The 13,977-nt window shown below is 34.4% G+C and overlaps 1 protein-coding gene across 1 annotated transcript in view; it reads left to right on the forward strand.

Moving 5' to 3' along the window:
• Window positions 1-13,761, forward strand: part of LOC104082601 (matrix metalloproteinase-16-like) — a 19,687-nt gene extending 5,926 nt beyond the window's left edge. The window contains exons 2-3 of the mRNA XM_009585796.1: window positions 2,571-2,693; window positions 13,161-13,761. Of these exons, the coding sequence (XP_009584091.1) occupies window positions 2,571-2,693; window positions 13,161-13,500 (463 nt within the window). The 3' untranslated portion in view covers window positions 13,501-13,761. The remainder of the gene's footprint in view (window positions 1-2,570; window positions 2,694-13,160) is intronic.
• The last annotated feature ends 216 nt before the right edge of the window (window positions 13,762-13,977 follow it).

The following is a 13,977-nucleotide window of genomic DNA, read 5'->3' on the forward strand; positions in this document are numbered from 1 at the left end:
CTTCCTTGCAAATACAAATAATAGTCAACTGTTTTATGTGCCACACATACTTTATAATTATTCTGACCAGAAATTAGAGTAAATCATTCTGTGTTTCTTATTTGAAAGAGGTAACTATGAACTCAGTGTCTTCAGTTCAGGCAGTCCAATTCATAAGTTATGGCTTCCCCACCAGTACTACTCGATGGATGTGTCACCCATCAATGTTTCTGCAGGCACTTCTACAGTCTTTATCAGTGCAAGTGGGGTGCAGTGCCATCTTGGTACTATCACTAAAATTTTCTTTTTTCACATAGGCCAGTGAACTTAACTCCTACTTATGCATTTAAACAATAGTTTGCTATATATCCATAGCTATAGCATATATGAAGTGTTGTAAGTCTGGCTGTACTTTTAAACTTCTTTACACGGATTTATGAAAATGAGCGTGGCTGATTTTGACTGGATTAGCCCATCTCTAAAAATTTATTCAGTATGCAATATGGTTTGTCTTGTATTAGTAGGTGTAAAATTTAAAATGCACATCTCATTCCTTGAGTACAGAACTGAAAAATCAATTATTTCTCTAGATTGTGTAGTTTTTTGTACACACACACACACACACTGCTCCTTTGTACTGCAAATATTCCATGTTTTCTTCTGGACAAAACAAGATTATTTTCTTCATTTTTGCATATATTGAACTAAGAATATCTTTTGGAAAAGGTGAAAGATGCTTGGCGGTTGTTTTTTTGAGTTTTTGTTATTTGTGTATGTTTTAAAAGGAGTCTACGTTCTGAGATGACATTTCAAATGACTTTTCTATCATCCAGTCATATATACATAGAGCTACTGTGTGTATATTTATTTATGAAACAATGCTTAAATGCCAGTTTAATGGTCAGAAATTCATTCATGCAAGCCTGAATATAGGGTATGACTACTCTTGGGGTAAATACCATTGGAAATTTGGACATTGAGGTGCTGGACATTGAGGTGCTGGAGCGTGTCCAGAGAAGGGCAATGAAGCTGGTGAAGGGTCTAGAGAACAAGTCTTATGAGGAGCGTCTGAGGGAACTGGGGTTGTTTAGCCTGGAGAAGAGGAGGCTGAGGGGAGACCTCATCGCGCTCTACAACTACCTGAAAGAAGGTTGTAGCGAGGTGGGGGTTGGTCTCTTCTCCCAAGTAACCAGTGATAGGACGAAAGGAAATGGCCTCAAGTTGCGCCAAGGGAGGTTTAGATTGGACATTAGGAAAAACTTCTTTACTGAAAGAGTGGTCAGGCCTTGGAACAGGCTGCCCAGGGAAGTGGTGGAGTCGCCTTCCCTGGAAGTATTTAAAAGACGTGTAGATGTGCCGCTTAGGGACATGGTTTAGTGGGCATGGTGGTGTTGGGTTAACGGTTGGACTTGATGATCTTTAGAGATCTTTTCTTTTCCAAATGATTCTATGATTCTATGATTCTATAAAACTATAGCTTTTACGTCAGTAATTATTTAGCATGATAGAAATAAAGTCAAATGAACCGGAAAAGTAACAGAGAAGATTTGTCTGTTACTTATGCGGTGAATGTCTTTAATCTTACTATCTTTCTGATGGTAAATTGTTTGACAGCTATTCAGTTCATATAAAATAATAACTTCAGCTGAGTTTTGTTCACTTTTACTCAAACTAAATAACCCTTACACTACAAGTGAGAAACAGTTCAATGATACTGCTGTTGAACTCATGCTTTTGAATTAAATGTCCTAATTTTGACATGTTTGGAATGCTGACAAATTTGAAGTTTTTGATATATTGGAAAACATTGAAATATTGAAGGCCACTGTAAAAATCGAGCACTTCTGTGGAAAGCCTGGTGCTGCTGCAATGGTCATTTTTGTTGTTTGTGATTTAGACCTTTTCAACTTGATTTTGTGCAGAGCATTAAATATTCTTAAGCAGAATTCTTGAGTTAAATATCTCCACTAGGACCTTACAGCTGCAATGAGATACTCTTCATTGTGTGGAAAGAGAGTAACATAGAAGAACTTAATAGTATCATAAAGTTAGCAGTTTCAGTATCTTGAATTAAAAAAAAAAAATCTGGCAGTTGGCTGGGCTCTTTGATTAGAAGAACTTGAGGTTTGTTTAAGTATCCTGACAATGAGACAAAAGAGAAGGATCACAGAATACAAAAAATAATGTAGGAACTAGTGATTTGACTAAATCTTTGTGTATATACTTTAACTTCATCTTCAGCAAGCAAGCTAGTAATACAGATCATAATTACCTTGAATGAATCAGAATAAATTATTGACTGTGAAAGACTTGTCCAGTTGTGAAGTCTTTGTTCAGAGGTTGTAACAAAAGAAAACTAAGAAAAATAACAGCAAAGAAATTGGTTTCTGAATGTCATGGGATGCAATGAAGTTTCACAAACTGTACATCTGGTAACAAGATAACTGTTCCTTTTGTTAGTCATTGTTGCATATAGACACAAAGTTGATAATACCGTAACTTCAAAAAAATATGATGTTTTTATTAGTTGGGTGCCGTGGTTATGATTTTTCTTTCACGTTGCTTTAACTGTGTGGTGCTGTTTCTTGCAGCTGGATGAAGAAGCCTCGATGTGGTGTGCCTGACCAAACAAGAGGTAGCTCCAAATTTAACATTCGTCGGAAACGCTATGCGTTAACAGGACAGAAATGGCAACACAAACATATCACTTACAGGTACCAAAGATATTGATATAGATATATAAATGTCACTAGTAGTGCTGACTTTTAATTTAAAGTAAATATCAATTTCTGAAATATTTTTCAATATTTTGAGAAGTTTATTATTAATATGTGATATAAAAATGCTGATTTGGATACTTCTTGGGTAAGTATGTATGTGCTACATAAGAACCAAATTATTTTCTTGGATTAAAATTGCATGCATTTAGTAACCGATAAATTCTCTGAAGCTTTCATCATTGATTTAACACCCAATGTGTCCTGAATCTTACCTGTCAACCCTCTCGGCAACTTCTCAGGGAACATTGCTCTGAAACTAGGAGTGCTGTAATGAAACTCAGATCTCTAATTTAAGTATGTAAAATAGGTTATTGAAAGGAGTCAGACTCTGCAAAATGTGGGTGCCTACAGGTCTGTTCTAAGTACAAATGCATTTGATTATAATTTGGTGAGTCACTGACCCAACCATTTCCTGCCTACATGATGATGGGCATAGGAGTATGTGCGGGGGTGTACATCTGTATAATTCTTGAGTCTGGCATGTAGCTTACACAGTATGTTGCCTATTGTCAAAACTGATCTTTGCAGGGAAAATTAGATGCAAACTGTGTACTTGCTAGAGCTCTGTCAACCAAAGAAAGTGTCATGTATATAATATAAAATCCATAATTTGTCAGCAAACCAAGGATTCCAATACAGCCTGTTTGAAAATTGACACAGCCTCATTGGGATTCCTGTAATATCTAACAAGGGTAAGTTCTGAGGGATAAAATAGTTTTCAAATTCATTGACTGGTGCCATTATTCATGAACCCATATAAGTATTAAATTTTAAGTTCATAAGCTCTAATGGTCATATAGACTGTTCTTCATACCACAGCGAAGAGATAATTTTATTAGTAACTCTGTGTCAATACTATGCCTTATGTCTGAATTGGAGAATTCTATTTTAAGACTTTACACAACTTCAAGTAATAGAGAACTGACTGCCTTGAGATTAGTATGTTGCATTGGCTGGAATCCTTTATTGTTAATGTAAATGTAATGCATAGTTAGTTAGAATAAGAATGCCCACCTACAGCACTTTACATTTATCTGCATTTTGAAATTCAGATGTAATGTGTGTGCACACATACAACAAGGCATGCATGGTCACCTACAAATATGTGTTTTTCTATTGCTCTGATTTTTACAGAGTCTGATTCCCTATTTCATTACAGGATTTTTTACAACAGTCTAAATCCTACCGCTTGTGTATCTTCTGTACTGTCACCCAAGGCATTAATCATAATAACAAATGAGGGTGCCAGGTATTAAACTATGTGGCAACTATCTAGTAATCTTTCTCACTTTGAAGAATTTATAGCAATTCTTTACCTCCTGCTTTCCCTCTTGTAAAATGTTCACTTTCCCACTTTGACAAGACGTCCAGTAAACCAGAGCTTTGAAGTGAACAAGCCTATAATATTTTGTATAGTGAATTACAGACCAAAAGACATTTCAAGTAGAAAACCTAAATTTTATTAGAATAAAAAAACCCCTCAATATTAATCTTTCTGAAAAAACAACTCAAAGCAAATAAGGACAACAAAAAAAGAAATACAATTCTTTACACATTTCTCCTCACCTGCTCTGTTCTTCCCAGCAATTCCCTACTTACAGGCTTAATACCAGTTAACTGAATGACACATTAAGTTGCTTTGTTCCCTAAACTTTTGATCGTATCTCTAGCATCACTTGTCTGCTCCATTTTTCTCGGTGCCACTTCTCAGTCTCTTTATAACCTGCAGGCTTCCAGGTGCATTCTGTGTCTTCCTGGCCAGTCAAACCTTGTAGTCTGAAGTGTGCCCACTAAGCAAGCTTCCTTTCCTCCAAAGAAAGAGTGATTTCTCCCTCATTTCAATGCCTGCTACCTCTTCCACTTTTCTGGAAAACAAAACCGAAACCCCACAAAAAACACCCCCAAAACCAAGCTCCCCCTCCCCCCCAACAGAACAGAAACACAGAATAAACAATAAAAAAGACGCCATCCATCAGTTATCATAGGACTGCACTCACCAGCTTTTCTGAACAGGAAGGGTAATAGCAAAAAAAAGTATTCTTTGGACATACCCATTATGTTAAAAAGAGACCAACAGATGAGCAGAACATGGACCTTAACAGCAGTTAATGGGTTTTCCTAAAATATTTGGTGATTTTTTTTTTTTCCCCAAGGATTTTGATTGGAGTAGACTAAGGCAAGCTTTTCAAATTTGCTTCTTTGTTGCTTATTTCAATAAGATATTTAATATAATACTGTAAATGTATAAACTCTGTTGAACTCTCTGAAATCCACAGATGTGGAGTTCTTCTTCGTATACATCACTGTCAAATAGATGCAGTTCCAGTGCTGAAGAGGAGCTCTTTGAAAGAGACCAAAAGCTACATTTACCACTTGCTGTCTGCCTGGCTACTTGGTCTTAGAGTATATCCTCACATGCTCTATTTAAATGAAATAATTATCACTTCAGGCAAAACATCAAGACATTATTAATGGAAAAATAGAATCGAGATCACATATAAATGCATTTTAAACTGTGTCTGCTTATATATTTACTCTAGCATTTTCTCTCTGTCACTTATTTTTACCCCAAGAATTGCTCCTGGCACCTAATGTTGTTCAGAATATATTTCCTCTTAGATTGTCCCTGTAATCATGGGTAAGAGGATTGAAACAGATACACATGTGACATAACATATTTTCTGTATTTCCATATTTTCAATTTGTAATTTTTCAAGAGTTCCCCAAAATTTCAAGATGGAGTTTCAAAGAAGTGATTTACTATTATAATTTACATTAATTATGTCCTTTTTGGCCACATATTACAATTTGGACTTGGGTGATAATTGCTCTTAGAAAACAATATGTGTGCAGACAGTATCAAAATGCAGATTTCCAGTACTGGGAACATCAGCATGGAATGGGCATTGTGCTGCATTAATTATACTTTCTCTCCCTCAGGGAATGCACTTTTCTGCTTATTTGAACTGGTGAATAGGGTGTTTGTTAGAATTTCTCTTTCTAATTAAGTTACACAGCAATATTACTTACTGTATCTTTTCTGCCAGGTATAGTTCATGCTGGTATTCCTTGTAAACATTATTAGTTCTTATGTTATATACTAACATGACTCTTACAAAGAGAGAAACGGAAAGTGATTATTTGAACCTTTTTACTAGCCAGAAGAGTATAGGAGTGAAGGAGAACATCTAGAGTATATGAAAATTATAGCCCCATTACAGAACAAACTACAAAGATCTTAATGGTATGGTCTTAGTGTTTTAGACCCTAACAGGTTACATATAACAATCTCTGAGCTTTATATAGAGTCAGAGAAGAAATCTATAAAACCCATTAAGGGATTTTTGTGTTGTTGGTTTTTTTTTTTTTTTTAAGGGGGTGTTTACAAAGACACTTATGAGTCTCTCTCAAAAAACGATCACCTTCTCTTTTGCTAGGGAAGTAAATCATCCAGTACTTTAAAGAAGGAGCAACAATGTGAATCAATGAAGCAATCAGCTTTGTAAAAATAGAACATAAATGTTTGTATGTCTTTTTCTTCAATACGCTAGCAATATTCTATGTTTTAATTCAGTTGTACCTGACTAATATATTTTGAAACATGCCAGAAACATTTACAGGATTGGGCTGCACTTTGATACAATTTTTTCTCTACGTACATATGAGGCCTACAAGGCCTTAAGACAGTGGAAATACCTAACTATATGCTCTAGAATCCTACTCTACCATTTTAAGTCAGTAACAAATTTTGAAGTTCTTAGCTCCTCTGTATCACAGAGCACGCAGTAGTATAGAAAATGCATGCAGATTTATATCGAGAAGTGATACCTTCAGATGTGGAAAGCATTCTGAGTGGCATGGTGAAGAAGTTTTCAGGGTTTTCTGAAAACAGATATTTTCAAAATGACTCACCCATGAGTTCTTAGCATTCCTACTTACACGTTTTGCTGGAACTCTGATGATTTACAGTTGCAGATCTAGAAAAATAGTAATTTGTGCTAGAGAGACTACTTGTTTTCTACAATAAAGTTCTCATAAACTGTTAGGCTACCATAGGGTTTCAACCCTTAAGGACTAATGGGACAGGGATGCTATGATTCCTGACATTAAGCGTTAGCTTTTTGTAGTAATCATGGGTGCAGAATTAGATGCTAATTAAGGCTCTATTAAACATTCTTTTGTCATTATAACTGCATGCATCTCCTACGAGCTTTTACTCAGAAATACAGTAAAAAATGCAATTCTAGTCAACCTGATGATACACAGGAAAGTTTCCAGCATCTATGTACCTGACATCTCTTAGTGCCATTATAGGCAATGCTTAAGAATCTGAATAAAATGGAATACTTCAGTTCCTGAGTGTTGCTTTAAGCATATTTATCCCTCTGTTAAAGCTTGGTGCTCTCCCAAAGTCCAACTTAATAAAGGTAATGCTTGCCCTTTTCTTAAAGAACTATGTTACCAGTGTTATATACCTTAGCATTTCTAACTTCTGAATGGAAGGGGGGAGAACATGTCAAATATACCTAATAAAAGGAGATTAAATTACACTGTGGTGATCCTAAAATTTATGCAATGAAAAAAGTCTAGATAACTGTAATTGTGAGAGAGGATTCCTATGTAACCATCAATTAAGCCAATCAGTTATGCTTTTCTACAGCGTAATTAACAAAAAAAAGCTCTTCACTATATGTATTTTTAGTGTCAGTTTTTTCATATAAAATTTGAATATTGTAGAATATCCGTTCTCATTTCTTTAATACCTACTTCAGCAATCTTGAAATAATTAAATATTTGAATATCAGTATGCTATAATTGTAAATGTTTATGTTGTATTTTATTAATTTTAAATTGTAGTAAATTGTGACATGGGATTATTTAGAACATCTTTCTTATAAAAGCATTTGTTTGTCACGTATTTTGCTAATCTTGGTTTTGTATCTTGGAAATCTCATCTTTGTCACTTTTCATCTCCTTTTAATGAATTATGGGGAGAATATTATCCATGAAATCAAAGAGGCAAGAGAATTATAAATTCTTTCCAACATGGCAGCATTAGGTTGACTTTTAATGTGGTGACAGAACAAGAAAAGAAAATCAAAAGCAATAGTTCTGACTTGGGTTTAATCAGCAGGAGCTATATGAACCAAGATCACATTTTACATGAGAAACATTCTCAGTTTATAGTTACAAAGAGTTAGCAAAGTGAGACTGGAGAGAAATTGAAGCTAAGAAAACTCACATGAGTGAGAGATTAAGGAAGCAACTTGATAGAAAGTATATCTATCTCTAGCGAAATGATGGCACAAAATAAAATATGCCTTTGACCAGAGGTAATCTATAATCTCAATAAAAGTAACAGTGGGATTAAAAAAAAAAAAAAAAAGAAAATCTTTGGTTCAGTTTAGGTTTGATTTGCAGCAATGGCAATAAGAAGGTAGTTTCAACAAGTTATCCAAGTTATCTTAATTATTATTCATTTTATCTGAACTGTTTCATATCAAATACAGATCTATAATTGGCTTACTTCAATTAGATTACTGACTGCATCTTTTTACCTATTCAGTTGAATTTCCTGTTCTTTTATCTTCCGAATCCTTTCTTTCTTTCTTTGGAATGGGGTTGTCAATTTGTGACTTTGCTCCAAGGAAATCTTGGAATGTTTGAGAGAAATAGCATTGTAGAAATATTTTCCCCATTTATATTTAATTGATATATTTATGTTCCAAAAAAAAAAAAACAACCCAGATCATCTTGCATCATTATAATTACCTAATTATTCTAAAAGCACTCATTAATATCCAGTCTAATCAGTACAAGAGGATAGTAAAATATTGTTAACCTTATACTCTGGATTTAATGCACAAATGAGCATAGAACCAATTTAAAAACAGTATTTATTACATGCAGTGGAGAATAGAAGTATCAAAGTCTACAGGTCATGAAGAAGTCTGTCACTGAGTTATTACAGCTCTTGTGGAGGCCATTACTGCTAAGGTAAGCAGTAATAATAAGCTTTATGCATTTCAAGTTTTGTCTGGCCCTTGCTGAATTGCCTCTTGGGTCTAGCTTGGGTCAGAGGGTTGATTTTATATACAGAATTGTAGCAATTTACGTGAAAAATATAACAAGCTGTTCTAATGACTGCTCAGGAAGAAAAAAAGGAAATAGTGACATTTAATGGCAAATATGTGCTACTTAATGTACTGTATTTAAATTTCAGATGACTGATTTTACATAGCCAAGTAAGGTGTATCTTGACAGCCTTGCAAGGCTCCAGAAGTTGTTGCAGCCAAAAATGTGTCACTGAAACATGGATAATTTTTTTGAGGTTATTTTGGGGAAGAAAGGGGAGGGGGAGGAAAACCCAAAGCTTTTCTAAAATCAGTAAGTCTCAGAATTTCAGAATAACAGTCTCCAAAACAAGACTCTTCGGGCACCTGCAGAAATAGTAAATCAGTGTAAAAAGTGCATATCACTAGTGAAATCTTATTCTTCTTGTGCAAGACATGGATTTAAAAGCCTAAAGCAAGTATCAGGTTGAAAACCATGTTTGCATCAAACAGCAATAATAACCACAAAATACTGTATTCAATTGATACATGGTTGTAGTCGTCTAAGAATAACAGCTTTCAAAATCTATACAAAGCATCACTCAGTTTAGTAGTTTGTAAAAAAAAGACATCAAAGTAGATGTTTCATCTTATAGATCATCTTTTACTTACTAAAATACTTTCCCTTTGGAAGGAATTGTGAGTATGGTCTTCAGCCTCTTTATAAGGTTGCACTGCCGATCTGGTCAAGGTTAGCATTGGATCTTTCTCTTTATTGAACATCTTTTCTGTGAAATGATCACTAGACATGGAGGTTAGGAAAGTAATACTTAGGAAATATTGTTTTCTTATTGTGATGGCCTTTGTCTTGCTATGCTGCCACCTTGCAATAGGAGTGGTTCTGAGTTCGTGTGTCCTCCATTTATTTTTATTTGAGCTCCATTATCTGGAATGTGTTGAGTGTAAGATACCCAGTTCCTCTTTTTTTTGTTACCAGTGGCAGTTACCACTATTTCAGGTGACTGCTAGCTTTAAGTTGTAGAGCCAAATGTAATAGGAAAAGAGTTTATATAAGGCTTTATTTGCTATTGCAGTGATGTATCTAAACTGAACACTTTTAAGAGATGAGTCCTAGAATCTCTGGTAGTTGATACATTGTCTGTATGGATTGATCTTCTTATTGTATTTCCCCTTTGGAGGTTATATGATCAACACCATGAAAGAAATGTAAAATAACTTGGATTTCATATGTCTACATTGGTGAATTATTCTAAGTAAAGTTCCCAGCTAGACAATTTCAACATTCGTGTTACACACAGTATTGGAAATTGTCCTTTTAGGATTGAACATGGCTTGTGTTAAACACATAAAATGGACAATCATTTTCTAGAAATACTCTTATATTGGAATAACTACTCATTTATTTAATCTCTTTTAGAAGCTACGTTTTTCAGTATAATCTCACCCTCTCCAGAAGGTTGTTTTGGAAGCCAGAAATCTGTCTTGTTTTAATACAGAGTGTACGCTTTGAAAAATCTTTCATCTTGACAATGAATCTTGAGATGTAGGATGCTATTTCAAAAGTAATGCAATAGCTGAATCCCTTGGAAAAGGTCTTCCATCATAGGTAATCACCCCTAGTTAATGTGTGTGAAACTAGCACAATGGCTCAATTTTTCATTTATAATCAATGGCTAAATCTTAATTCTGTACACTGAAAAAGCAGAAAATGTAAAGTGATAAGGTTTAAAACGTGAGTCAAACCCTTTTAGACCAAGTAATTAATCAATTTACCACCAATACAAAATTCCAATCTGTTTTTATCCATTTACTCATATCACATATAACAGCATAAGACCATCCTTTTGCTCTGTTTACATAACCCTAAAGTGTGACTTTGACCCATTACTAAGATTCCTAATTAAAAAACAATTAAAAAAAAAAAAACAACTGTATCTTTCAGATGAACTTTTCCTACATCAAAATATCAGTTTTGCTAGACATATTCTATTTTCTATAAAAGCCTGTTAATTCATTTGCTGTGTTCATTATACATAGCAAATAATAGAGGCTCTAATACTTCAGTGAGCTGTGCTTGAGACGATTTACACGCTTTAGAGAGCACACTGCAGGATTGACTAAGAGAAAATTCATCAGCTTTGTAAGTGGTATTCTTAGCATAGCAAAGGTTAATTGTTGTCAAGTTTTTGGTAGTGGCAGTGTAAGTGTGCCTTTGTGAGGTGTTTTGATTTAGTGCCACATGACACTCTGGTTGTAAAATACTGTACATTCTCAAGGGGCACAGCTTGAGTAGTTTATGAAATTGCTAACTAAAACATCTCCAAAAAGTAATTCACAATGGAGGGAGCTTTCAGAGAGGGTATCTGCAGAGACTGATAGTTGGTCCCGCACATCCAATATTTTTTTAGTCACCTGAAAATCAACATAACACTGATCATAAAATTACTGATGAGTAAATAACTATGAAGAAAGGACATCATACAAAGCAATTTGAATCACATGACATTTACATCGTATAGGGTAAAGCTACGCCTACATATCAGAGGACTTTTTCTGACAGCGAGATCAGTACAGCAGTGCTTTGTAGTTCTGACACGGTCAGTTTTAAAAGAACATTGCAAAATTGGGGCGAGTTCAATAAAAATCACAGAAAATATTTAGTAGACTGGAGAAAATGTCTTATAATAAGAGATTTAAAGAGTTCAAACTTTTAATTTCAAAGAGACAACAAAAAGGTAATGAATTTGCAGTGCAGAAATGTCTTTTAAATGTCTTTTTTTGGGGGGAAAAATGTTCTTAAAGCTCATGTGAAAGAGAAAGGCAGAACAAGAACCAATGTTACAAGCCACACAAATAAGAGAATAGGCACAAGTATGTAATTACTGGTTAAATCATCTTTGGAACAAAAGATCAAGGGAAACAGTGGATTCTCTACAGTATACTATCTTCTAATCTGTCTTGATATCTCTTTGGAACATACATACTAGCTAAAAAGAAAAAATGCTTTGGTTAGACTAGCATTATTGGACTCAATACAAGAATATTTTTGAGTGGAAGTCAAAATAGGTAACTTTATGTTTTCTGCATGAACCTATGAACAAAATATTATATATGTGAAGTCAAATCTATAAAATTAGACCTGAAGGATTTATTTCCATTTATATAAACTTACAATACCATATAATCAAATTTAATACACCAAACAAATCAATCATTCCAGGTTTATTCATGAAAATATTTTTGTTCTCCATTAACACGCCATGCTGTGTAAACTTACATATACTCTTGAACTATGTAATTTCTGAAGTTTGTTCTGGATGTTCAGTCAAGCACATGTCAAATGATCAAAAGGCATCTGATTGCAGCAGTTTCAGAACAGACACAAACCTAACAGACTTTTTTGCTGGCCATATGAATTGAGTAAAAATGATAGAGGAAATTGGATAGGTCTGAAATTGATTATTGCCATTCTTTTCTTGAATTCAATAAAAATAAATAAAGAAGTTTTTTTTAAAGATCATTCTACTATAGTTTACTAGTAACTATGACTCTGAACTCAACTGTAATTCTGATGGTTTTTTGCCTTTTATGTGTGTCAGCTGAAGTAGTAGTGGAGACTGAAATTTCTGTTTAAGTATATATTTCTGAATTAGCATGTAATTGTCATCTATTAAATGATTTCTCTGATGAATTCTACAGTTTTATGCAAGATTTATAGAAGTAATCAGGTCATCTAAAGGATAAAAGGACATCTTAGCCTGTATTGAAATAAAAAAGCTTTGTTTCTGGTAAGGAATTATCTATCCAGTTACAAATGCAACAAGAACTGTTTTTAAGGCTTTGTGAATACTGGTTGGTGGTCACAGTATGGAGCTCTGCTATTGTTAATGGACTTACTAAGAAGTTAAAATTTCATTTAACTAGAAACATTTTTCTTTTGATGAGAAATGACATGCTGTTCTTTAGCTGTGATGGGTTCTAATTGTGGTCCAGGAGGTAAACAGTCAGTGGTTGATTAATCTGGTTATCCCACTGTTAAGAATTTTTCATTTTAAAATATTTTTAATTTTCTAAAAATAAGATTTTTGTACTGCTGAGACTAACCTAGCTAACATATAATAAGTTCTAGCATAAAGGGCTACACAGATTGACACAATAATTTCACACCAGCGTGTTTAAAAATACTCTTCTTAAAAGATATAATGCCAGACTGGCATGTTTTGTTAAAAGCACAATGCTTTTAACAATTAGGGGAAAATGGATGTAAGCAGTGTCACTTACCACTCTGTCAAATTTAATCTATTTAACATTTCTCTGTTTCTTTCAGCATAAAGAACGTCACTCCAAAAGTAGGTGATGCTGAAACTCGTAAAGCCATTCGCCGTGCCTTCGATGTGTGGCAGAATGTAACTCCTCTAACATTTGAAGAAGTTCCTTACATTGAATTAGAAAATGGCAAGAGGGACGTGGATATTACAATCATTTTTGCATCGGGTTTTCATGGAGACAGTTCTCCCTTTGATGGGGAGGGAGGATTTTTGGCTCATGCATATTTCCCTGGGCCAGGAATTGGGGGAGACACTCATTTTGACTCAGATGAGCCATGGACTTTGGGAAATCCCAATCACGATGGTAAGAGAAGATTTCAGTTTAAACAAAATAAATAAATGGCATGAATTTTCAGCTAACAGAACTATTTCCATGCTTCCCTGTCCCTAAAGTCACATATTTTTCTTTCCTAAGTTCACATTACTTTAGAAATATCTTCAGTTGATTGGTCTATTAGAATCTGAGGCAGAAAAGTTTCTGTCTAAATGTAAGTTACAGTATGAAAATGTGTTTCTCTTGAAAGACATTGAATTCTTGTTAGGAACCTTTGTGTTCATTCAGACATTGTACTGTTGAATGTTTACATAAACTACTTTCATTTTGAGATTTTTTGCCATATAGGTCTCATTTAGGTTTAGGGAAAATGCGGAATGTTCTTTAGCAGTGATATAAGAGAGGTTAAGAACAACTGAGACTATCCACCAGTACAGTGGGTACCAATGTACATAAAACCTAGTCTTCTCCAGTTTTTCTTTATGGTGATGCAGTGGCAGCATTTAAAGTCAACTCTTAAAATGCCATTCCAAGAAGAGAGT

The sequence above is a fragment of the Fulmarus glacialis genome, unplaced genomic scaffold, assembly GCF_000690835.1.
Source record: "Fulmarus glacialis isolate BGI_N327 unplaced genomic scaffold, ASM69083v1 scaffold38969, whole genome shotgun sequence".
Lineage (NCBI taxonomy): Eukaryota > Metazoa > Chordata > Aves > Procellariiformes > Procellariidae > Fulmarus > Fulmarus glacialis.